The sequence below is a fragment of the Petromyzon marinus genome, chromosome 59 (genome assembly GCF_048934315.1).
Source record: "Petromyzon marinus isolate PM22_M1 ecotype Great Lakes invasive population chromosome 59, UKy_Petmar_22M1.pri1.0, whole genome shotgun sequence".
In the NCBI taxonomy this organism is placed as follows: domain Eukaryota; kingdom Metazoa; phylum Chordata; class Hyperoartia; order Petromyzontiformes; family Petromyzontidae; genus Petromyzon; species Petromyzon marinus.
In genome coordinates, this window is record NC_133725.1 from 5,197,295 (window position 1) to 5,223,729 (window position 26,435).

The 26,435-nt window shown below is 51.4% G+C and overlaps 2 protein-coding genes and 1 long non-coding RNA gene across 4 annotated transcripts in view; 1 reads left to right on the plus strand and 2 right to left on the minus strand.

Annotated features, from left to right (window-relative positions):
* LOC116955319 (neural proliferation differentiation and control protein 1-like) overlaps positions 1 to 8,062 on the minus strand; it is a 57,834-nt gene extending 49,772 nt beyond the window's left edge. The window contains exon 1 of the mRNA XM_032976338.2: positions 7,596 to 8,062. Coding sequence (XP_032832229.2) covers positions 7,596 to 7,680 — 85 coding nt within the window. The 5' untranslated portion in view covers positions 7,681 to 8,062. The remainder of the gene's footprint in view (positions 1 to 7,595) is intronic.
* A 6,733-nt stretch (positions 8,063 to 14,795) lies between these two features.
* LOC142905830 (uncharacterized) lies at positions 14,796 to 18,869 on the minus strand. Its single transcript, XR_012929827.1, has 2 exons — positions 18,265 to 18,869; positions 14,796 to 17,131 (listed from the first exon to the last, which is right to left on the minus strand). It is a non-coding gene; the product is annotated as an uncharacterized LOC142905830 (long non-coding RNA).
* Positions 18,870 to 20,208: 1,339 nt separating this feature from the next.
* Positions 20,209 to 25,912, plus strand: HDHD3 (haloacid dehalogenase like hydrolase domain containing 3). 2 transcript variants are annotated; one of them, XM_032976468.2, is made up of 4 exons: positions 20,209 to 20,264; positions 21,527 to 21,588; positions 22,196 to 22,499; positions 25,480 to 25,912. In XM_032976468.2, exons 2-4 carry the CDS (start codon positions 21,536 to 21,538, stop codon positions 25,867 to 25,869), a joined length of 747 nt encoding a protein of 248 aa, XP_032832359.1. In that variant the 5' UTR covers positions 20,209 to 20,264; positions 21,527 to 21,535; the 3' UTR covers positions 25,870 to 25,912. The 2 variants fall into 2 exon arrangements, with proteins under 2 accessions (XP_032832359.1, XP_032832358.1); XM_032976467.2 differs by having other exon boundaries at positions 20,257 to 20,380.
* The last annotated feature ends 523 nt before the right edge of the window (positions 25,913 to 26,435 follow it).

Sequence of the window (26,435 nt, forward strand, 5' to 3'; positions counted from 1 at the left end):
GCCCTCTTTCACCACAAATGATAGCCCAACGAAGTGGCCCAATCATCATCATCGTCTCGAAATGTATAGCAGCAGGCAATCACTCTGAACGCGTGGTGATGATGACGATGACTCTAAATGTGGCAGGGAAAACCCGGAAGGACCCGGAGAAAATCCGCCGCGACCACAGGGAGAGGAAGACACACGCAAACTCCACATATACAGCAGCAGGCGTCAGGGTTGGGATCGATTCCACAACCTCCCGTACACCGTGCGAGGTAGTCAACATCTCGTCACTGTGTTGGCAAGGTACCAGTAACCGTGTCTTGCACCATGAACCAAGAGTCTAAACGCCATAATTACGAGACGCGGCAATGATGACATCCCCGAGAGAAAGAGGCACGCCCAGCAACAGCGAAATGTGTCTCTTGACATGGCCATTAAGAACACTCCAAGAGACAGGGTCGCCCGGCGCCCGTGTCTTGAACCGCGAGCCGAGGGTCTAAACGCCATAATTACGAGACGCGGCAATGATGACATCCCCGAGAGAAAGAGGCACGCCCAGCCACAGGGGAATGTGTCTCTTGACATGGCCACTAAGGGCACTGAGGCAGGGGTCGCCCCGTACCCAGGACTCGAACCCGGACCCACGGCGCTGCGCCGGCTCGGCTGACCCGACACGGCAACGACGCGAAGCCCTTGCCGCACATCGCTGCCGGCGGAGCCGGGCGCGCGCGACCGCTGCTTTGTCTGCGCTCGGCGGCGCCCGCCGTGACCGCCGTGACCCGCCCCCGTGGGCCGTCGGCACCGCCGCCTGGCTGCAAGAGCAAAGGTCCTCCACGCCCCGCGTAGCCTCGACAGACTGCTGGGGCAAGTGCCGTTAAACGAGCGGCAGCGACTACGAGGAGGCGCGGGTGGCCGGCATTAGGCGACGCCCGTCCGCCTTCGTCTCTCCCGGAGGCGGCGGCGATGTTTTCGCGCCGCCGCACCAGGTGCTCATCTGAGGCCGAGTGGACCTAGGCGAGGCCCGGGACCCGTTCAGATAATCGTCGCCGGCGGTGCTGGTCGCGAGCGGGAAATCGAACTCGGCTGGCCGGGTGCGTAGCGTAGCGCAGCGCGCTAACCGCTGCTACGCTACCGCGCTCCCCATGATCGGACTCCACAAAGACAAATGCGCCCCATGGAGCCCACAGAGGGTTGTCGGGGCAAGTGCCGTTAGCGAGCAGCGACACTTTGCGATTGGCCGGCACGGCACCTCGAGGGGCGTCGTTGGTGCGGTCGGTACCACGCCGTGGGGAAGACAAAGGCGGCCCTGGTGCGGGCATCATTTTCCTTTTACCGACCCCATCACCCCTTCGTAGTTGCACCGTGCCGGCCTTCACAGGTGCTGCTGCTGCTGGTGCTGACGAGCACCTGCCCCCGGCATTCCTGCTGCAGGCTACACGGGGGACCTTTATCTGTGTTGCTGCCCGCGCGTGCGTGCGTGCGTACGTGCACGCGCACGCGCGCGCGACGCTAACAACACTCAAAGTCCGCGTGACATTTCCCAGGGCGTTGGAGGGGGGAGGTTCTCTCGCTTTTTCTCGTGAGAGCAACAGCAACAGCAGCATTCCTCCCGCTGCCGCTGCGTCACCAGCAGCGCCGAGGCCACCGACCGGGTGGTGAAAGTTCAACTCCCGCCCCGAGGCACCCCCCAGCCGGTGGTGCTCAATTAACACACACACACACACACAATTAACACACACACACAATTAACACACGCACACACAATTAACACACGCACACACACAATTAGCACACGCACACACACAATTAACACACGCACACACAAAATTAACACACGCACACACACAATTAACACACACACACACACAATTAACACACGCACACACAAAATTAACACACACACAAAATTAACACACACACACAATTAACACACACACACAAAATTAACACACACACACAAAATTAGCACACAATTAACACACACAATTAACACACACAAACAATTAACACACACACAATTAAAACACACAGCACAAAGCACACTACCAGTAAATATCTCTTCACAGATGATGCCACGTGCCCATTGCATTCTATGGGTCTCTATGTGAATCTATGGGTCTCTATGTGAATCTATGGGTCTCTATGTGAGTCTATGGGTCTCTATGTGAGTCTATAGGTCTCTATGTGAGTCTATGGGTCTCTGTGAGTCTATGGGTCTTTATGTAAGTCTATGGGTCTCTATGTAAGTCTATGGGTCTCTATGTGAGTCTATGGGTCTTTATGTGAGTCTGTGGGTCTCTATCTGACTCTATGGGTCTCTATCCGAGTCTATGGGTCTCTATGTGAGTCTATGGGTCTCTATGTCTCTATGTGAGTCTATAGATCTCTATGTGAGTCTATGGGTCTCTATGTGAGTCTATGGGTCTCTATGTGAGTCTATGGTCCTCTATGTGAGTCTATGGGTCTCGATGCGAGTCTATGGGTCTCTGTGTGAGTCTATGGGCCTCTATGTCAGTCTATGGGTCTCTATGTGAGTCTATGGGTCTCTATGTGAGTCTATGGGTCTCCATGTGAATCTATGGGTCTCTATGTGAGTCTATGGGTCTCTATTTTAGTCTATGGGTCTCTATTTTAGTCTATGGGTCTCTATGTGATTCTATGGGTCTCTATGTGAGTCTATGGGCCTCTGTGAGTCTGTGGGTCTCTATCTGAGTCTATGGGTCTCTATCCGAGTCTATGGGTCTCTATGTGAGTCTATGGGTCTCTATGTCTCTATGTGAGTCTATGGGTCTCTATGCAAGTCTATGAGTCCTTATGCGAGGCTATGGGTCTCTATGCGAGTCTATGGGTCTCGATGTGAGTCTATGTGTCTCTATGCGAGTCTATGGGTCTCTATGTGAGTCTATGGGTCTCTATGTTAATCTATGGGACTCAATGTGTTGACCACGATGGCTAAAGCTCGCCTTACTGCAAGAAGCACTGGGGTTTGATTCTCGACTCAGGCGCATTTCTGTGTGTGTGGAGTTTGGCTTTTCTCTTCCTGCTCTGCAGAGTGTGACCGAGTCTGAGAGCACGTGTAGAGGTTAGCGCTGCGAACCTGACGACCCGAGTTCGATTCCCGTTCGCGGCCAACGTCCAGCGGCGATTCGCTGAACCGGTACTGGGCCTCCCCCGGGTCGACTCAAGCCTCAAATGAGTACCTGTCGCGTGCGTGTAAACATCGCCGCTAGGGAGACAAAGGCGGCCCGGGCGTGGTGCTGGCCACCCGCCCCCTCGCGTGCCGTGCCGGCCTTCACAGGTGCTACTCGCTAACAGCGCTCGCCCCAACGGTCTGCTAAGGCTACACGGGGGATCTTTGTCTTTGTGCGCGAAGTGAAGGACGCTACTGAGGAGTATGAGGCAGTCGCCCTCCGGCAAACAACGGAGGGCAGTGGAGCGACGCTCGCAATAAGCAGAATGCCGAGCGGCGAGAAACGCAGAAAGTTGGCACAGTGGCGAGCGCTCAAGTCGCATCCCGCGAGTCGACCCACGGCACCCAGGTCTGTCCCGTGACCTCCCGCCAGCGGGCCTTCGCCACTTCGCGTGGCCTCAAAGTGCACCTGGCATGGTGCAGTGACGTCACCGCCACTTTAGCGGTGAACGGCGGTTGTTGTTGTTGTTGTTGCTGTTGGCGACTGTTGTTATTGTTGTCGTGCGGCGTTCTCCCCATGTTTCGCGCGGGTTCTCCACCGGCTTCCCGTGTCCCCTCCCATCGCTAAAACTAGACACGCACACAGCGCAACTGGCATTGGCCAAACCACGAAACCACCAGCTCTTAACTCACTTAGGATTGCGTTCAGCGGCGGCAGCGTTGGCCCCACGGGGGGGGGGGGGGGACACCCACCCCCCCACCCACCCCCCCACCCACCCCCTCACCGTCGAGTCTCGGAGACATCGGCGAGTGCCGTCGTTGCCGGCGAAGGAAGCGGAACGGTGAATGACGAGCGAATTTGCCACGCCACCGGTGGGAATCTCGGCTCCCGTGGCCGGGGAGAGGGGGGTTGCAATAGGGGGGGGGGGGTGGGGCTCATTGAAGACTCCCCCCCCCCCCAAGCCCTTTCCCACACTCACCTGGACGCGAGAACGCGCACACAGCGGTAGAGGCGGCCGCGGCGAGGGCAGCGATTTAGCGGCAGATGGCTAAGTTGACGGACGGAAGAAAAAAAAACGCAGCTCGGATAAGACACCGGCGGCGGCGGCGGGGGTAACAAAGAGAGAACGTATTTTTTTTTATATAAATAAATGTCACCGTTTATTTAACCAGGTGAGGCCCCACTGAAGCTGTGTGAGCTCTCTTCTTACGGATGCGAGCTGGGGCTTTCACAAAAAACGAGGGCTCAACACAAACGATGGCTCAGCGAGCTCAATGAGCGAGCCCTCTTTTGTTAAAGCCACAGCAGCTGTCAAAGTTCTCGAAACGTGGTGACGTTGTTATCCTAAGTGTTTAGGGGCGCGCGGCAGGGGGGAGGGGGGAACGGAGGACATGGAGAGAGATAAAAACACTATTTTTTTTTATTTGACCAGGTAAGGCCCACACTGAGCTATTTCGCTTCTGCCAACAAATGACAGCTCAACGAAGTTGGCTCACCATCGTCGCCGTGGAAATTCATAGCAGCGGCCAAATCAACTCCCAACGCGCGCCGACTCTAAATGTGGCGGGGAAAACCGGAGGACCCCGAGAAAAATCCACACGACCACCACGGGGAGAGAGAGAAAGAGAGACGCAAAAAACACTCCACATGCACAGCAGGCGTCGGGGTCGAACCCACGACCTCCTTGTACATACTAATGGCTCAAAACGTCAAGCAGCCCTGCAGAGAACAGCCCCGGGGAAGTGGGTATCGAAGAGCTACATCTGAGATCCCTTCTTCTTCTTCAAGTGACACTCTGGTGCAGTCAGAACGGTCTGGGGAAGTGGGTATCAAAGAGCTACATCTGAGATATCTTCTTCTTCATCTTCAAATGACACTCTGGTGCAGTCAGAACGCCCCGGGGAAGTGAACATCACAGAGCTACCACTGAGATCCCTTCTTCTTCTTCAAGTGACACTCTGGTGCAGACAGAACGCCCCGGGGAAGTGGACATCACAGAACTACCACTGAGATCCCTTCTTATTCTTCAAGTGACACTCTGGTGCAGACAGAACAGCCCGAGGAAGTGGACATCACAGAGCTACCACTGAGATCCCTTCTTCTTCTTCAAGTGACACTCTGGTGCAGTCAGAACGGCCCGGGGAAGTGGACATCACAGAGCTACCACTGAGATACCTTCTTATTCTTCAAGTGACACTCTGGTGCAGACAGAACAGCCCGGGGAAGTGGACATCACAGAGCTACCACTGAGATCCCTTCTTCTTCTTCAAGTGATACTCTGGTGCAGTCAGAACGGCCCGGGGAAGTGGATATCAAAGAGCTACATCTTCAAGTGAAAACTTGCCCACACGGTAGACGCAGCACTTCCCCGCTGTGCCACATGAGAGTAACGTTCGTTGCGCCACGGTCGAACCGATCATTTGAATTTGTCAGAGCTCGAGAATTCTCCAAGAGCCGGAACTCAATAAAATTAAGCGCAGAGCCACGGTGTGACCGTGCTGGGAGGTAGGGGGGGTGGGTGTTTGCGCACACCACCGGTGACCAGCCTGAGATCATCAGCTCGCTGAACCTGAAAACCCGGTTGGATCTCAACTCCGTCCGCGTGGCTGCAAGGGTCTCCCGTGCCAGTCTCAGTGGGTCTCCACGCGAGACTCGGGTGTCTCTCTCTGTGAATCTATCTATTGGGGTCTCTGTGCGAGTCTACAAGAATGCATGCGGGTACAACAACAACAACAACCGCCATTCGCCACTAAGTGGCGGTGACGTCACCACGACGCTTGTGCCAGGCTATGTGCACCCTGAGGCCACGTGAAGTGTCAATTCCATGCGGGTACACACACACAGACACACACACACGTGTGTGTTCAACTAAGAAAAAAAGACAAAGATCCCCCGTGTAGCCTTATCAGACTGTAGGGGGGCAAGTGCTGTTAGCGAGCACCTATGAAGGTGCGGTAAGTGTTGTATATGTGGGTGTGTGAACATTTGATGAAACGAGGGGTTGGGTGGCCAGCACCACGCCCGACCGCCTTTGTCTCCCCAGTGACGATGTTCACTACACACCGCACCAGGTACTCGTTTGAGTCCGAGTGAGACCCAGGAATCGGTTGAGAGGATCGTCGCTGGCGCCGATTGCTGCACCACCGCTCCCCCCCCCACGCAGGTAAACACACCCAGGTACAACAACACACAACAACAACACACTCGAAAGGCAAAGGTCCCCCGTATAGCCTCAACAGACTTCTTAGCGTGGCACACGAGGGTGCGGGTGGCCAGCACCACGCCCGACCGCCTTTGTCTTCCCACCAGTGGCGAAGTTTACTTACACGCCGCACCAGGTACTCGTTTCGAGGCCGAATCGACCTAGGGGAGGTCGAGGAGCGGTTCGCACGTGTTGAGAGCCGTGAGCGGGAATCGAACTCGGGTCGCCGGGTTCGTAGCGCAGCGCAATAATCGCTGCGCTACCGCTCCCAATACACACACACACAAGTACACACATATACAGGTACACACACAAGTACACACACATACACAAGTACACACACAAGTACACACACAAGTACACACACAGGTACACACACACACAAGTACACACACACACAAGTACACACACACACACAAGTACACACACACACACACAAGTACACACACACAGGCACACACAAGTACACACACATACACAAGTACACACACAAGTACACACACACAAGTACACACACACAAGTACACACACACACACACACAAGTACACACACAGGTACACACACACAGGTACACACACAGGTACACACACACAAGTACACACACACCAAGTACACACACAGGTACACACACACCAAGTACACACACAGGTACACACACAAGTACACACACAAGTACACACACAAGTACACACACAAGTACACACACAAGTACACACACACACAAGTACACACACACACAAGTACACACACACACAAGTACACACACACACAAGTACACACACACACAAGTACACACACACACAAGTACACACACACACAAGTACACACACACACAAGTACACACACACAAGTACACACACACAAGTACACACACAGGTACACACACAAGTACACACACAAGTACACACACACACAAGTACACACACAGGTACACACACAAGTACACACACAGGTACACACACACAAGTACACACACACAAGTACACACACAAGTACACACACACAAGTACACACACAAGTACACACACACACGTACACACACACAAGTACACACACAAGTACACCACACAAGTACACACACAGGTACACACACAAGTACACACACAGGTACACACACAAGTACACACACACACGTACACACACACACAAGTACACACACACAAGTACACACACAGGTACACACACACAGGTACACACACAAGTACATACACACACAAGTACACACGTACACACACAAGTACACACACACACACAAGTACACACACACACAACTCACCTGCAGCTATGACCAGGGCACCGAATGACACCAACACCAGCACTCCTCCTCCTCCTCCTTCCCCTCCTCGTCGTCGTCTCCTCATCGTCCTCTCTCCACGGCCGACGGCCGACGTCCGATCAGCCGCAGCAGGCAGCGTCACCACACATGCCCCCTTCTCTCGTCTCTCCTCCCGTGTTACGCTCCCTGTCCACACCACCAAATCTCCCGCGTCCTATCTCCCGTGTGCGAGCCTCTGAAGCCACACACACACACAACGCCGTCTCCCCCGGCGTGTGTGGTGTGGTGTGTGCGTACCACCAACCCCAGCAGACTCGTGCTGTGTGTGGTGTGCTGTGTCTCTCTCTCTCTCTCCAAGCCGCGTGTCTCTCTGCCCACACAGACACACACACACGAAGGCTTCACAGCTGGGTGGGGAAGCGTGACGTCACTAGCTAGCCACACCCACGCCTAGCCACACCCACGCCTAGCCACACCCACGCCTAGCCACACCCACGCCTAGCCACACCCACGCCTAGCCACACCCACGCCTAGCACACCCCCGCCTAGTCCCACCCATCCCCCGCCTAGCCCCACCCATCCCCCGCCTAGCCCCACCCACCCCCGCCTAGTCCCACCCACCGCCCGCCTAGCCCCACCCACCGCCCGCCTAGCCCCACCCACCGCCCGCCTAGCCCCACCGCCCGCTTAGCCCCACCTCGCCCATTTATTTATTTATTTATTGCCGGGTGGGAGGGAATCCGATGAGCTATGAAGCTCTTTGCAACAGATTGTCCAGTAAGGGGGCCATGTGTTTGGGGGGGAGGGGGGGTCAGAACGTCACAGCAACTAACACAATTAATAAAAAAAACGATAGGGAGTGTAGAGTCTAAGAAAGGTAAACGAATCAAATCACTGCTCAAAGAGATGGCGATCCATCATCATCATCATCGTGTGGAAGTTTATCGAAGCAAAATAATCCAAATAATGAGGACGCTCGATTTAAAAAAATGTGGAGGGGGAAACAGTGGAGGACCTGGAGAGAAAAAATCCACGCGACCACGGGGAGAGAGAAAGAGACACGCAAACTCCAAATATACAGCAGCAGCAGCAGGCGTCAGGGTCTGGGATCGAACCCATAACCTCCTGTACACCAGGCGAGCTAGTTAACATCTCCTAGCCACGGTGATGATGAGAGAGAGACACGCAAACTCCAAATATACAGCAGCAGGCGTCAGGGTCTGGGATCGAACCCACGCTTACTGTACACCAGGCGAGGTAGTCAACATCTCCTAGCCACCATGATGATGATGAGAGAGACACGCAAACTCCAAATATACAGCAGCAGGCGTCAGGGTCTGTGATCGAACCCACGACCTCCTGCACACCAGGCGAGGTAGTTAACATCTCCTAGCCACCGTGATGATGATGAGAGAGAGAGACACGCAAACTCCAAATATACAGCAGCAGGCGTCAGGGTCTGGGATCGAACCCATGACCTCCTGTACACCAGGCGAGGTTGTTAACATCTCTTAGCCACCGTGATGATGAGAGACACGCAAACTCCAACTATACAGCAGCAGGCGTCAGGGTCTGGGATCGAACCCACGACCTCCTGTACACCAGGCGAGGTTGTTAACATCTCCTAAGCCACGGCGGCAACCCGACCTAAAACGGGGGGAGGGGGGTAACGATAAACGTAATCGGTAATCTAACACGCGATTGACGTCACGATACTCACCCTCGAACGGGAGTGACGTCACCTGAAGAATAAAAAAACACAAGTAGGATGACGTCAGGAAAAAAACATCCACGGGTATTACGTCACTACACACAAGATCTGACGTGCTGGGAACCACTCTCACTCAGATGGCGTCACGGAACTCGAACGGGGAATGACGCCTTGCGATTTGAAGGGCTCGAGAGCTGAGCGATTGATGTGAATTCTAGTGATGTTCCAGAAGGGCGAGAGAAATAATGGGAATTTTAACCACGTTCTAGATGGGCTAGAGAGCTGAGTGATGTGAATTCTAGTGATGTTCTAGAAGGGCGAGAGAGATCATGGGAATTTTAACCACGTTCTAGAATGGATAGAGAGCTGAGTGATGTAAATTCAAGTGATGTTCCAGAAAGGCGAGAGAAATAATGGGAATTTTAACCACGTTCTAGAAGGGATAGAGAGCTGAGTGATGTGAATTCTAGTGATGTTCTAGAAGGGCGAGAGAGATAATGGGAATTCTAATCACGTTCTAGAAGGGGTAGAGAGCTGAGTGATGTGAATTCTAGTGATGTTCTAGAAGGGCGATTGAGGTAATGGGAATTCTAACCATGTTCTAGAAGGGATAGAGAGCTGAGTGATGTGAATTCTAGTGATGTTCTAGAAGGGCGAGAGAGATAATGGGAATTTTAACCACGTTCTAGAAGGGGTAGAGAACTGAGTGATGTGAATTCTAGTGATGTTCTAGAAGGGCGAGAGAGATCATGGGAATTTTAACCACGTTCTAGAAGGGATAGAGAGCTGAGTGATGTAAATTTTAGTGATGTTCTAGAAGGCCGAGAAAAATGATGGGAATTTTAACCACGTTCTAGAATGGATAGAGAGCTGAGTGATGTGAATTCTAGTGATGTTCTAGAAGGGCGATTGAGGTAATGGGAATTCTAACCACGTTCTAGAAGGGATAGAGAACTGAGTGATGTGAATTCTAGTGATGTTCTAGAAGGGCGAGAAAGATCATGGGAATTCTAACCATGTTCTAGAAGGGATAGAGAGCTGAGTGATGTGAATTCTAGTGATGTTCTAGAAGGGCGAGAGAGATAATGGGAATTCTAACCACGTTCTAGAAGGGGTAGAGAGCTGAGTGATGTGAATTCTAGTGATGTTCTAGAAGGGCGAGAGAGATCATGGGAATTCTAACCATGTTCTAGAAGGGATAGAGAGCTGAGTGATGTGAATTCTAGTGATGTTCTAGAAGGGCGAGAGAGATAATGGGAATTTTAACCACGTTCTAGAAGGGGTAGAGAACTGAGTGATGTGAATTCTAGTGATGTTCTAGAAGGGCGAGAGAGATCATGGGAATTTTAACCACGTTATAGAAGGGATAGAGAGCTGAGTGATGTGAATTCAAGTGATGTTCCAGAAGGGCGAGAGAAATAATGGGAATTTTAACCACGTTCTAGAAAGGGTAGAGAGCTGAGTGATGTGAATTCTAGTGATGTTCTAGAAGGGCAAGAGAGATCATGGGAATTTTAACCACGTTCTAGAAAGGCTAGAGAGCTGAGTGATGTGAATTCTAGTGACGTTCTAGAAGGGCGAGAGAGTTAATGGAAATTCTAACCACGTTCTAGAAGGGATAGAGAGCTGAGTGATGTGAATTCTAGTGACGTTCTAGAAGGGCGAGAGAGTTAATCGGAATTCTAACCATGTTATAGAAAGGATAGAGAGCTGAGTGATGTGAATTCTAGTGATGTTCTAGAAGGGCGAGAGAGATCATGGGAATTTCAACCACGTTCTAGAAGGGGTAGAGAGCTGAGTGATGTGAATTCTAGTGACGTTCTAGAAGGGCGAGAGAGTTAATCGGAATTCTAACCATGTTCTAGAAGGGATAGAGAGCTGAGTGATGTGAATTCTAGTGACGTTCTAGAAGGGCGAGAGAGATCAAGGGAATTTTAACCACGTTCTAGAAGGGCTAAAACGCTGAGTAATGGGGATGTCTAGTTATGTTCTAGAAAGGCTCGAGAGCTGAGTGACTGCTGCCAGTGTGTGCAAGTGGAGTGCACCTCCCCACAAAAGTCGCCCACATCACCAGACGTGCGCGTGATGTCACTGGGGTGGTGACGCGTTGGCCCGCTCGTTGCTGCAGAGGTTTCGCGGTTTGAATCCGGCAGGCTGCCGTGGTTAATACGGTGCGCGTGTATTCATTGTGGTGTGTGTATTTACCGTAACGTACGCGTCTGTCTGCTTCAGAGCAGGCGTTCAACGAAAGCTGCTGGGACGGGGGACATCCCTCTCCATAAGTGGCGATCGCGGTGGCTAGGAGATGTTGACTACCTCACCTGGTATACAGGAGGACGTGGGTTTCGATCCCAACCCTGGCGCCTGCTGCTGTATATTTGGAGTTTTTATGTTTTCCCCGTGGTCGCGTGGATTTTTCTCCAGGTCCTCCGGTTTTCCCACTCCACATTTATAATAAACCATGCGTTTAAAGTATTTGTCCGCTATACATTTCCACCTGATATCATTTGATAGCCAGGTCGCTTCTAAAAAAAAAGAGCTATATAACTCAGTGGGCCTTACCTGGTAAAATAAAAAAGTATAGTTAAGTGGCGGGCTCAGGCGGCAGGCCCCAGGTCTCCTCCATTGAAAATTAATCAATTTAAATTCATACACGGGACCTATGCTCCATGAACAATAACACGAGTACCAAATTTTGCAACTCCCAACCAGATTGCCCGAGGTTGCTAGCAGGGCACGGTTCAGAGTTAACCTGCACGCCTTTTGGCCGTGCCCAGATATCGCAGACTCTCACCAGGATATTACTGACTATTTTACGGACTATTTTAACAACGTAGGCTTTCGCGACCGATATTATCCGTAAGGTTTTTTTTGGGTTAGATCGCGTAAATATTAACGTGTCGTTAAACCTGCCACCACCCGACACAGCCAATTAGGTTAAGTCACTTAAAACAAAACGTGAAAATTCGTCACTAGTTCAGCACACCGGTGTGTTGGAGAGTAAACCCACATTTGTTGTGCAAAATAACAATGTGGTGCTTCTGCTCCCTTCGCCTCGATGTATCGTTGGTTCTGACTGTGTTATGGGCTGTGTGTCTCACCGGAATGGCCACTGTTGCGGTGGTTCTCTTGCGTTGACGCTCTTGCCTCGTGGAGGCCACTCCCCGTTCTTACATTAACATCATGCTAATCTCTCACATTAACATAGCCACTTCCGTGCCCTCGTCCAGGAGGCCGCTCTCCTCCTATCTTACAGTTACATGCTAATTTCTCACATTAACATCACTAGCCCCGCCCACTTCTTTATGACCCTTGGGCTACACCCATTTCAAACCTTTTAAAACAATCTGCCTCAGCAGCAGGCCACAGCTTTCCCACCTGATGACGGAACGCTCGTGTGTTGCGCCCGAAACGTCGTGGTTTATTTGATTTTATACCTACGTGACTTTACCGAAAGAACCAAAGAGCAAAATTTGTCGTGGCTTTACTCTACTAATGGGCTGTCAGGTGGTGGCGGGTTTAACGACACATTTACGTTAACGTAATCTAACCAAACAAAAAACTCTCTTTTGGACATTCTGGACTGTTTTAACCGGATTTGCGGCACGGAGCTGAAAGCACTTTGGTGGACTCGACTCTGTGGGGGGTTTGTTGCAGGCAATGAAGGGGAATGTCAAAACACCAACATTCATTGCTCTAAGGCAGGGGTCACCAAACTACGACCCGTGGGCCGGATCCGGCCCGCGACGTCGGTCCATCAGGCCCGCCGACGGTACTTGAATTTGGTTGATAAAACGTATGGAACACGAGACGTTGTCATACAATTAAAATTTAAATATTATGTTTAGAATACTAGGAGATCTTCACGCGTGCGGAGACCTCCTGACTGCTATGTTCCTTCAATGTACTATTTTAAATTATTGTATCTAGATTTTCTTGTTTATTGTAATGTTTGCTTATTTCGCACCATCCCAAGTACTTCCCCGGCTCGTGGTAGCTCCGCCTACGCTCTGACGTTACCATGGTTTCCATGGCAACGTCAGGCAACACGTTACCATGGTTTCCATGGCAACACACACAAACACGCATCTTTCCCGCCCCCAGATTTTCCAGCTGTCAACGCAGGTTCCGACGCGCCAGAAATATTTATTTATTATGCGGCCCACGCTCGTCATTCTTTCAGTTATCCGGCCCACTGTGAAAAAAGTTTGGTGACCCCTGCTCAAAGGCAGGGAAAACAATCCGAGCAAATTGTAAATACAGCTGATCGATTATTATCAATCCGGCTGCTTCCAACGTTACCCTGGTGGTCCCGGGCCGATCCGGAAAAACCGCTCCAAAGGCTGTAACGAGTCCGACGAACGGCACCGCGCGTGTGACAAAAAAAGTATCCACGCTTGATTTCAGCGTTAAATATGATAAATACGGTACATTATACACTACGTATAACTTAACGATAATACTGCACGTGTCTATACATCACCCCATGATGCAGAGTATTCGAGATTGGGGCTGTAAGTACGGTAGACAGTCACTTTTTAAAGCGGGATATTAGTCTGTGTGTATGTTTATCTGTGCCAATTTCGAATGAACAAATTTAAAACACCAAATCAACATACAACAACGCCTAAAAACACAAGTGTCGTACAAGAAAGTGCAAAATATAAGCTATCTTAAATCATGACGATTTGGTGATTAAATTTTGATTTAAAGCTTTCGTGACTGCAGTAATTCATATTCTTAGTTTTTTCGGTAAAGTCACTTTTTTTAATTGTTTTATATATATTTTATTATTTTGTTGTTTCCCTTCAACGTGACTTTACCGAAAAAACTAAGAATATGATTTGGTGATTATCCGGCATGTTTGAAGAATCCGGCGCCCCCTCCACCCCCCGGAATAATCGATGACCTCCATCCCAAAATCTAGATTTGAAGTTTTTCGTGACCGCAATGATCCACACTCTTTGGTTCTTTCGGTAAAGTCACGTGGGTAAAAAGAAAAAAAAAGTTGATCAAATCACGACGTTTCGGAGGCAACACAAGCTTCCGTCATCAGGTGTAACTAGCACAGCGAAATTACTGTAAAGAGAGCTATTTTGCAATAAGAGACTATTATTATTATATAGGGTAAGAGGAGGGGAGGAGCCAGGGAGGACGGATGCAGGTTGGGGGGGGGGTTGTTGGGAGACGGGGATGTCAAAGTTCAGGATGTTGCTCACTGCACCACGGATGGTGGGGGGGGGGGCGGCACTTCTTGGGAAGACTCTGCCATAGAATTATCCCTTTGCCGTTTGGCGTCAACGGAGCACCTTGAGACCACAAAACTTAAATGGGGAAGGCGTTGGAATACAAGAGGCTGAATCGTCACCGCTTGTTGCGGACCCCGCAGCGTGAATAGTCGGTGAATAGGCGGACATGCAGGGGGGGGGGGAAGGCGGACTTCAGACGCAACCACGCATTTATATCGTTGCTCACAAGGGGAGACAAAGTATGGTAGGCACGGACATTCGCGCTTACGTTACTTTATTTTTAGATTTTGTTGGATCACAGTCAACACCCACCGCCCGCCACTTCCCCCCGCCCCCGTATAACAGTGGCCAAATACTCCAAAACGCGTGACGTTAGATTCTAAATGTGGCGGGGGAGAAAACCAGAGGGCACGGAAAAAAATCTACGTGACCACGGGGAGAGAGACAAACAAACTCCAAATATACAGCAGCAGGCGTCAGGGTCGGGATCGAACCCACGACCTCCCATATAGACCAGGCGAGGGAGTTAAACATCTCCTAGCCACCGTGATGATGAGAGAGAGAGACGCAAACACCAAACATACAGCAGTAGCAGGCATCAGGGTCGGGACTGAACCCACGACCTCCTGCATACCAGGCGAGGTAGTCAACATTTCCCAGCCACCGTGGTGCCATTTGTGTTTTCAGCTCTTTGCAAACGAAACACGTTGGCGTATTTGCAAAACAGCCACTGTTGCTCCGGTTTTCTGCGCCTCGTTGAAGGTTGTGGGGACAACGAACCCCTTGATGGCAAGAGACGGGGAAGTTGTCACAGCAACGGTTTACCCCGTATATTTCGGAGAGGGAAATTGGGTTTTTAGGTCCATGGGACTTTGTAGGATGAACGTTGAGATTTATAAGGGGCAAGGGAGGGGTGGGGGGGTGACCAATAAGGTCTGAAGTGGTCTGCAACAAGGTGGGGCACTGATAAGGGGTTGTAACAGGTATGCAGTGGTGAGTGTAGTGGTGAGTGTAGTAGTGGTGAGTGTAGTAGTGGTGAGTGTAGTAGTGGTGAGTGTACTAGTGGTGAGTGTAGTAGTGTTGAGTGTACTAGTGGTGAGTGTAGTAGTGGTGAGTGTACTAGTGGTGAGTGTACTAGTGGTGAGTGTAGTAGTGGTGAGTGTAATAGTGGTGAGTGTACTAGTGGTGAGTGTAGTAGTGGTGAGTGTACTAGTGGTGAGTGTAGTGGTGAGTGTAGTAGTGGTGAGTGTACTAGTAGTGAGTGTAGTGGTGAGTGTACTAGTGGTGAGTGTAGTAGTGGTGAGTGTACTAGTGGTGAGTGTAGTAGTGGTGAGTGTACTAGTGGTGAGTGTAGTAGTGAGTGTAGTAGTGAGTGTAGTGGTGAGTGTTGATTTGTGTTTCTCCCTCGTGATGGGACTTTGTAGGATGAACGTTGAGAGGTATAAGGGGCAAGGATGGGGGGGGGGTGACCAATAAGGTCTGAACTGGTCTGTAACAAGATGGGGCACTGATAAGGGGGGGGGGGGGGTGTTGTGACAGGCGTGAGAATCTCCCCACAGCTTCGACGGTCGTGACCACGTGCACCGCCGCTGCCGTAGTCACAGCCGCCGCCGTCGTCACAGCTGCTGTCGTCACAGCGTGCTGTCGTCGTCACAGCGTGCTGTCGTCACAGCCGCTGCCGTCGTCACAGCCGCTGCCGTCGTCACAGCGTGCTGTCGTCACAGCGTGCTGTCGTCACAGCCGCTGCCGTCGTCACAGCCGCTGCCGTCGTCACAGCGTGCTGTCGTCACAGCGTGCTGTCGTCACAGCCGCTGCCGTCGTCACAGCCGCTGCTGTCGTCACAGCGTGCTGTCGTCACAGCGTGCTGTCGTCACAGCCGCTGCCGTCGTCACAGCCGCTGCCGTCGTCACAGCGTGCTGTCGTCACAGCGTGCTGTCGTCACAGCCGCTGCCGTCGTCACAGCCGCTGTCGTCACAGCGTGCTGTCGTCACAGCGTGCTGTCGTCACAGCCGCTGCCATCGTCACAGCCGCTGCCGTCGTCACAGCGTGCTGTCGTCACAGCTGCTGTCGTCACAGCCGCTGCCGTCGTCACAGCGTGCTGTCGTCACAGCGTGCTGTCGTCACAGCCGTCGCCGTCGTCACAGCCGACGTCGTCACAGCCGCTGCCGTCGTCACAGCGTGCTGTCGTCACAGCCGCCGCCGTCGTCACAGCGTGCTGTCGTCACAGCCGCGTGCTGTCGTCACAGCCGCTGCCGTCGTCACAGCCGCTGCCGTCGTCACAGCCGCTGCCGTCGTCACAGCCGCTGCCGTCGTCACAGCGTGCTGTCGTCACAGCTGCTGTCGTCACAGCGTGCTGTCGTCACAGCCGCGTGCTGTCAACACAGCCGCGTGCTGTCGTCACAGCCGCGTGCTGTCGTCACAGCCGCGTGCTGTCGTCACAGCGTGCTGTCGAGCGGCGCCGCCTTGGGCAGGGGGTTATAACCGATCCGCTCGTTGAACGACTTCTGCCTCGCGTCTCGCGAAGTCGTCGGAGTTTCGACGCCTCCCGTCGCCGCGTCAAGACGCTCCCTGCGAGCCTGGACCCCACCGGCGGCGGCGGCGGGGAGGAGGAGGTGGGGAGGAGGAGGTGGGGAGGAGGAGGAGGTGGGGAGGAGGAGGAGATGGGGAGGAGGAGGAGGTGGGGAGGAGGTGGGGAGGAGGTGGGGAGGAACACACGAGACCGTGAAGGGTTTATGGCAATCAGCCGTTTTCTTATCTCTTTCGGTAAAGTCTCGTTGAAGGGAAACAATAAAATAATAAAATATATATAACAATAAAAATTCTCACGACGTTTCGACCATAACACAAACGGTCGTCATCAGGTGTGCAAACCGACACACCTGATGACGATTTTTATTGTTTTATATATATTATTACTTTATTGTTTCCCTTCAAGACTTTACCGAAAGAGCTAAGAATATGAATTACTGCAGTCACGAAAGCTTTAAATCAAAATCAGCCGTTTACACATATATATTTTTAAAAAGTAAAATAAAAACTACGTAAAAGAGCAAATTTCGACTTTAAAACTTTCGTGCCTGCAGGAATTCATATTCTTGGTTTCTTTCGGAAAAAAGTCACGTAGATAGAAAATAAAATAAAAATTGTAATTAAAATAAAAGCAAAAAAACCACACACGGACGTTTCACGATCGCAACCACAAGCGGTCTTCAGCAGGCGGAGCTTATTTTATTATTGTTTTATATCTACGTGACTTTACCGAAAGAACCAACAATACGTAAAAGAAAATTCACTTATAACAACGTCCAGAGCCGTTTGGCTGTCCGCCCGATGCTGCTGCTGGTTGTAATTGCTGGCGAAACGTCGTACTCAAGATTGTAAATGTTGTGGCTTTGCTCATTGGACGTGTCGGGTGGTGGCGGGTTTAACGACACATTTATATTTACGTGATCTGACACACACACGCACACACAAACATTAATAGATGATATTGGTCGCGAAAGCCTACGACGTGTTAAAGTTACGACGTATTAACCTTACATCGTTGTGACCGTTCTCGCCTAGATTCCCTACCGGGAAAGGTGAACTATGCTCGGCGAGGCAACTAGGCCCCAAGACCCCACCTCGAAGAAAACCGCGTTACTTCGACCCACGCAACCCCGGGAGGGAAGTAACTAGAGCAGGGAGACACCGGGACCGGGACTCGAACCTCGATTTCCTTCTTCACGGCCTCGAACTCCTCCAGATCCTCCAGCTTCAACTCCAGCCGCGTCGGTCGCCTGCGGATCATCGCTGATCGGTGTACCGCGTTCACTTTGCTTCGCGAAATGCGATTCGATTCCTGAACGTTAGGATTGCGTTTGTCGATTGCCCATTGGCTTAACACACAAACGATTCCGTTTGCCTGAAAGACAATTCACATTGGCCGAATACGCACGCGATTCCATGGGAATAGCAATCGCAAACGATTCTTATTAACGCAACATCAAAACGATTCCAAGAAGATGATTCCTAGTGAATCAACACCCAAACGATCTCTATTGACTCAACAAACGATTGCCATTAACCTAACGCGCAAACGATACCATGTTAACGCTTAACACGCAAACGATTCCCCCATTGTCTCAACACGCAAACGATACCCCTACGATTTTGATTTAAAGCTTTCGTGACTGCAGTAATTCATATTCTTAGTTTTTTCGGTAAAGTCACGTTGAAGGGAAACAACAAAATAATAAAATATATATAAAACAATAAAAAAATTCTCACGACGTTTCGACCATAACTCAAATGGTCGTCTTCAGGTGTGTTGGTTTGCATAAATTTATTTTTTAAACGGCGCATTTATTTATTTATAAAAAACGTTAGCGCCACGCGCAACGATTTGGCAGTTTATTTAGGACTAGTCCATCTATATTCTGAAAAGAGGAGGGGGGAGACAATTTTTTTTATAATGTATGCTGTCTGAAAGCCACTGTAAGCGTGAACAATCAATTAAGACCTGAAATGGTTTATCAAATCTTTCCAATGATTGCTAAGATAGAATCCATCTTCTCGGTTGAAATTGTCTCTGTGCTTGTATATGTGGATAGCCTCATGAACGAATCTCTCATGGAAGCCAGATGGCTTACAAAGAACCTCTGTCTTGGAAAAGTCAATGGCATGTGAGCCTACTGAATTATAACAATGATCTGCCACGGCCGAGGTGTTGGTCCTACCGTGTTTAAGGTCTGCTTTGTGTTCACGAATGCGGTCCGAGACATGGCGTTTGGTTTCTCCAATGTAACTACTACCACAGAGGCAACTTAGTTTGTAGACACCAGGGTATTGTATGTCCGGAATCACATCTTTTACAGACGGAACCAGATCACGGATTTTATGTAATGTGTTGAAACGGACCTGGATATTGTGTTTATTCAAGATTTTTGGAGATCTTTTTTGTGATCCCCGCAATGTAGGGTAAAGTGATGGTTTTGAAAGGCTCTTCAAGAGGGTTCTTCTTCATGGTTTGAGTGATAGCTTGCGGATTGTATAGTCGGAGTAACCATTAGCCCTAAGAGCTTGGTGTACGTGCTTGAGTTCACTGCTTATGTGTTCCTGGTCGGATATGCATTGGGCTCTATGATACAGAGTCTTGATGAGAGAATTCTTCTGTGATGGATGGTGGTGGGAATCCGGTTTCAGATAAGCATCCGTATGGGTAGCTTTCCTGTAGACAGAGTGGCTCATTGAACCATCAGGTCTCTTTTTAATTAGGACATCCAAAAAAGGTATCTTGCCATCTATTTCGACTTCCATGGTAAAATATAGATGGACTAGTCCTAAATAAACTGCCAAATCGTTGCGCGTGGCGCTAACGTTTTTATAAATAAATAAATGCGCCGTTTAAAAATAAATTTATGCAAACCAACACACCTGAAGACGACCATTTGAGTTATGGTCGAAACGTCGTGAGAATTTTTATTGTTTTATATATATTTTATTATTTTGTTGTTTCACTTCAACGTGACTTTACCGAAAAAACTAAGAATATGGATACCCCTACGGTTTGATAGTTAATAACTTAGGGAATCGATTCGGAAGGTACGCACTGTGCGTGAATTAGAATCGAATTAAATTTTTACTTTTTATCAACACGAATCGATTCCAGGGGTGGGGGGGGCGTGGCGGGGCGGCACGGGCTCGGGTCACGTGGGTTTCTGCCAACAGGTACAGTAGTGCGTACAGTGGGAGGACGCGTGTTTGTGTGTGGCGATATTTTGCAGTCAAATTAAACGATTTAAACATTTTAAGAGTCTCAAGGCACGGGATAAAACATCTCACACGTAGGCTTTCGCGACCAAGATTCGTAATAAATGATTTGGGGGACGTTGGGGGGGGGCGATTGTGATAAGCTGATACATACGTACGCTATCTAACTTTTTAACAACAAAACGTTAAGCGGAGTTTTGAAAATAAAAAAAACGCCTCACGATCATCGGCAACTGTGAACCCCCACCCCCCGCCCCCCCAATCGCTGCTGTGCATGTACACATTTTAAACATCCAGTGCGATTATCCGCTATCGTACCGTAACGCTGCCACGGGGTTTGGATGTGAAATTGGTCCCGGATTCTCGAGCTGGAATTGCGAATCCAGAAGTAGCCGGTTTCTTAAATCTCGCTCCCCCCCCCTCACCCCCCTAAGCCTCTTGTCCACATCACGGTGTCTAGGAGATGTTATCTACCTCGCCTGGTGTACAGGAGGTCGTGGGTTCGATCCCGACCCTGACGCCTGCTGCTGTATATTTGGAGTTTGCGTGTCTCTCATCATCATCATCACGGTGGCTAGGAGATGTTGACTACCTCGCCTGGTATACAGGAGGTCGTGGGTTCCACCCCGACACTAACGCCTGCTGCTGTATATTTGGAGTTTGCGTGTCTTTCTCTCTCATCATCACGGTGGCTAGGAGATGTTAACTACTTCGCCTGGTACACAGGAGGTTGTGGGTTCGATCCCGACCCTGACGCCTGCTGCTGTATATTTGGAGTCTGCGTGTCTCTCTCATCATCATCATCACGGTGGCTAGGAGATGTTAACTACCTCGCCTGGTGTACAGGAGGTCGTGGGTTCCACCCCGACCCTGACGCATGCTGCTGTATATTTGGAGTTTGCGTGTTCTCCCCGTGGTCGCGTGGATTTTTCTCACCCAACCCCATCATCCATCCCATTGAAAAAAATCAGCACCCCTGTATATTGGAAAGTCCAACGTGGTTTTATGGGTTGGCCTGTCTCTACCAAAAGGACGTGGGCATTTTCACCAAATGGCTAAGAACAGGAGATGAACACCGATGCATGAATGCTCTTTTTCATATATATCTCTGCAAACCACTTTGTTACGATGGTGAACAGCACTTTCCCTGGCAGTCTGTTAAAGGCTACATGGCAGGGCAGGGATCTTTGTGTTGTGTGTCTCGTGTGTGTGTGTGTTAGGTGCAGGCCATGGCTTGCCGTCTCATCACCTGGGATGTAAAGGACACGATCCTGAGAGTCAGGTACGGGATTCACTCGGCGCAACAAAAATCGCAAAGTGCGTGGGGGGGGGGGGTCTACGTACGGCCAAGTATACTTGCTGACTGGACATTTCATATAAGTTTGCACCGTTTTCAATACCTTCTGGAACGTGGTTGTTTATTTTTTTTTGGCTCACTTCTATGTGCTTCATAGCTGTTGTTTGTTGTTGTTGTTGTTGTGTTTGCCTTTTGTCATTTTTGGTGACTCAGGGCCACTCTTGCAAATGAGGCTTCATCCCGGCCACTCGATCTCTTACCTGGTCACGTAAAATCACCCCGAAATTTGATCCTGCTCACTCACTCACTCACTCCTCCCCCCGTGCCCACGTGCCAGATACTCACTGCCCACCGTGCCCACGTGCCAGGTACTCACTGCCCACCGTGCCCACGTGCCAGGTACTCACTGCCCCCCCCGTGCCCACGTGCCAGGTACTCACTGCCCCACCGTGCCCACGTGCCAGGTACTCACTGCCCCACCGTGCCCACGTGCCAGGTACTCACTGCCCCACCGTGCCCACGTGCCAGATACTCCCTGCCCCACCGTGCCCACGTGCCAGGTACTCACTGCCCCACCGTGCCCACGTGCCAGGTACTCGGTGGGGGAGCAGTACGCCCACGCCGCCAGGGAGCTGGGCGTGGGGGAGTTGGACCCCGAGTCCGTGGACCGCGTGTTCTCCCGCACGCACGCGCGCTGGGCTCGGGCTCGCCCGGCCTACGGGGGCGGCCAGGGCCAGACGGCGCCGGCGGCGGCGTCGGCGCCGCCGTCCTCGCAGAGCTGGTGGCACGGCGTGGTGCGAGACACGTTCGCGGGGTGCGGCGTGCGCGATGACGCGATGCTGCACCGCCTCGCTCACCGCCTCTACCAAGACTTCTCCCACGAGAAGAACTGGGAGGTGACGATGCATTGTTGTTACTATCATTGGCATGGTCGTTGTCACTATGACGACGCGCTTCTTCTCAAGAAACGCTTCACCAAAGACTCTACGGGACCTGCCCAAGGTTGGCGAGCCGACGTGGTTTGGGCCCGATACCGGTTGCATAGCACGCTTTCATTTAGCTGTGGGAGGAAAGCGGAGAACCCGGGGGAAACACATGAAGAACAGGGGGGAGAACGTTCACACTCCACGATCACACACTCCACTCTCACGCGCTCCACGATCACACACTCCACTCTCGCACACTCGCTTACTCTCACACACTCGCTCACTCTCACATACTCCGCACTCACTCACTCTCACACATACCACGATCACACACTCCACTCTCACACACTCCACTCTCACACACTCGCTTACTCTCACACACTCGCTCACTCTCACATACTCCGCACTCACTCACTCTCACACATACCACGATCACACACTCCACTCTCACACACTCGCTCACTCCCACACATACCACGATCGCACACTCACTCACTCTCACTCACTCTCACACATGCCACGATCACACACTCTCACACACTCGCTCACTCTCACATACTCCGCTCTCACTCTCACTCTACTCACTCTCACACATGCCAAGATCGCACACTCACTCTCACACACTCCACGATAGCACACTCACTCTCACACATACCACGATCGCACACTCACTCACCTCACACACTGCAGAACAGGGGGAGAACGTTCACACTCCACGATCACACACTCGCTCACTCTCACACACTCGCTCACTCTCACACACTCACTCTCACTCACTCTCACACACTCACTCACTCTCATATACTCCGCTCTCACTCACTCTCACTCACTCTCACACACTCCACGATCACACACTTGCTCACTCTCACATACTCCGCTCTCACTCACTCTCACACACTCCACGATCGCACACTCACTCACTCTCGCACACTCACTCACTCTCACACACTCACTCACTCTCACACACTCGCTCACTCTCACACATACCACGATCGCACACTCACTCACTCTCACACACTCAGCTCTCACACACTCACTGACTCTCACACACTCACGCTCACACACTCCACGATAGCACACTCACTCACTCTCACACTCACTCTCACACACACACTCACTCTCACACACACACTCTCACATACTCTCACATACTCCGCTCTCACACACACACTCACACACACACTCTCACATACTCCGCTCTCACTCACTCTCACTCACTCTCACACACTCCACGATCGCACACTCACTCACTCTCACACACTCTGCAGAACAGGGGGAGAACGTACACACTCCACAATCACACACTCGCTCACTCTCACACACTCCACTCTCACACACTCCACTCTCACACACTCCACTCTCACACACTCCACTCACACACTCCACTCTCACACATACACTCACTCTCACATACTCTCACATACTCCGCTCTCACACATACCACGATCGCACACTCACTCTCACACATACCACGATCGCACACTCACTCACTCTCACACACTGCAGAACAGGGGGAGAACGTTCACACTCCACGATCACACACTCGCTCACTCTCACACACTCGCTCACTCTCACACACTCGCTCACTCTCACACACTCACTCTCACTCACTCTCACACACTCACTCACTCTCATATACTCCGCTCTCACTCACACTCACTCACTCTCACACACACACTCACTCTCACATACTCTCACATACTCCGCTCTCACACACTCCATGATCGCACACTCGCTCTCACACACTCACTGACTCTCACACACTCACTGACTCTCACACACTCACTGACTCTCACACACTCACTGACTCTCACACACTCACTCTCACACATACCACGATCGCACACTCACTCACTCTCACATACTCTGCAGAACAGGGACAGAACGTGCACACTCCATGTAGAAAGAGCGCCCGAGTCAGAAAAAACCCAGGCACGTCCTGCTGCGTCGATTCATGCACCACGGTGGCTAGGAGATGTTAACTCCGTCACCTGGTATACAGGAGGTCGTGGGTTCGATCCCGACCCTGACGCCTGCTGCTGTATATTTGTAGTTTGATTGCCTCTCTCTCTCTCCCCGTGGTCGTGTGGATTTTTCCCCGGGTCCTCCGGGTTTTCCCTCCACATTTAGAATGTACGTCACATGCCTTAGAGTATTTGTCTTCCTGCTGTAAATCGACACATGAAGATAGCCACTTGGTTGAGCTATCATTTCTGGCGAGGTCGCTTCTGAAAAAGAAGCCATTAACCTCGATGAGCTTTACCTGGTGAAGTCAAAAGAAAGTTTAGTTTTTATTAGCATTTCTTTTTAGCGATTTGCTTACCTTTTCCTACGCTTTGCACGCCTATCGTGTTTTTGTATCGTTTGTTGTAACGTCCTTACATGGCCCCTCCTGGACATCTGTGAAAAGAGCTTTATAGCTCATCGGATTCCTCCTGCAGTTCTAAATAAAGATTCTGCGTCTACAAAAGAGCTTCTATATAGCTCGGTGGGCCTTACCCGGTCAGTAAAAAAGTAAGAAGTTTTAGTAATAGGTTTTACCCTTTTAACTGGCACAAAAAACTGACACCTTTATTCAAGGCATCATGTTTGCAATAACCACAACACAAGCAGTCAAAATGCAAACAAAAAAGACAACTCTGATAATAATATGCACTGTCCTTGAATTTGATTGGTCCACACCCGAGACGGCTTTTTTTAGAGCCTAGTCTCCACTGGTGTTGGACCAGAAGACTGCCAAAAGGCGTCAGAGTTATTATCAGAGTTGTCTTTTTGTTTGCATTTTGACTGCTTGTGTTGCGGTTATTGCAGACACGATGCCTTGAATAAAGGTGTCAGTTTTTTTGTGCCAGTTAAAAGGGTACAACCCATTACTGTATCTTGTTACTGGCAAAGGAGGTCTCGTAAAATAACAAGTTTTAGTTTAGTCTGACTCGACACCTGACCCCAGGTGTTCCCGGACGCCCTGCGAGCTCTTCGCCACTTCCACGCCCTCGGGATGCCCATGGGCGTCGTCTCCAACTTCGACGGCCGCCTCGACGCCCTCCTCCGCAGCTGCCGCCTCCGTCACTTCTTCCTCTTCGTGCTCACCGCCGACTCGCTCGCCGCCAAGCCCGACCCGCGCGCCTTCCGCGCCGCCCTGGCGGCCGGGGGCGCCGCGGACCCCCGCGTCGCCACCCACGTGGGGGACGACTTCGCCAAGGACTACGCGGCGGCGCGCGCCGTGGGCATGAGGGCGAGGCTGCTGCTGAGGGGCGGAGCGACGAGGCCCGCCGGAGCCGACCCGGCGCACGTCCTGCGCTCGCTCGACGAGCTGTGCGAGCGCGGGCCGGACGACTAGCGGGGCCCTCCCGCCCCCGCCCCCCCCCCCCCTCACCCCCCCCCTCACACCCCCCCCCCCTCACCCCCCCCCCCCCCCGCGGCGTCACGTCGTCCGCCAGCCAAGTCACTGCCGGCGCCGTGCGAGCGCGTAGGGCGGTGTTCTTCATCGCTAGGCCCCGTGGGCCCCTGGTGGCCTTGAGTGCCGCCTTTGCAGGTGGCGTGTGGTGTGTCCCCTCCCCAACTCTTGAGTGACGAACACTGCTGTGTAGGCCACGCGGCGCGGCGGTGGCGCAGTTGTTACCTCGACGTCACGGGGCAACGACCCTTAATGTGGCGTAAAGAGGGGCCGTTTGCGAAAATATCGCCTATTATATTTATATATATATTTTTTTGTCTATTTAAAGCCGTGTTACTGACGATGAATGCGCTGTGTTTTGGATTGCGAGCGATCGGTATTTGCGTGGGATGGTTCTGCATCAGGGGAGTGGGGGGGGGACGTTAGATCTTCAAGCGTGTTTTGAGTTTCACCAGAATGAGATCTTGAGAGAGACACAACCCCCAGGATGGGAGTCTCATTCGCAAGGG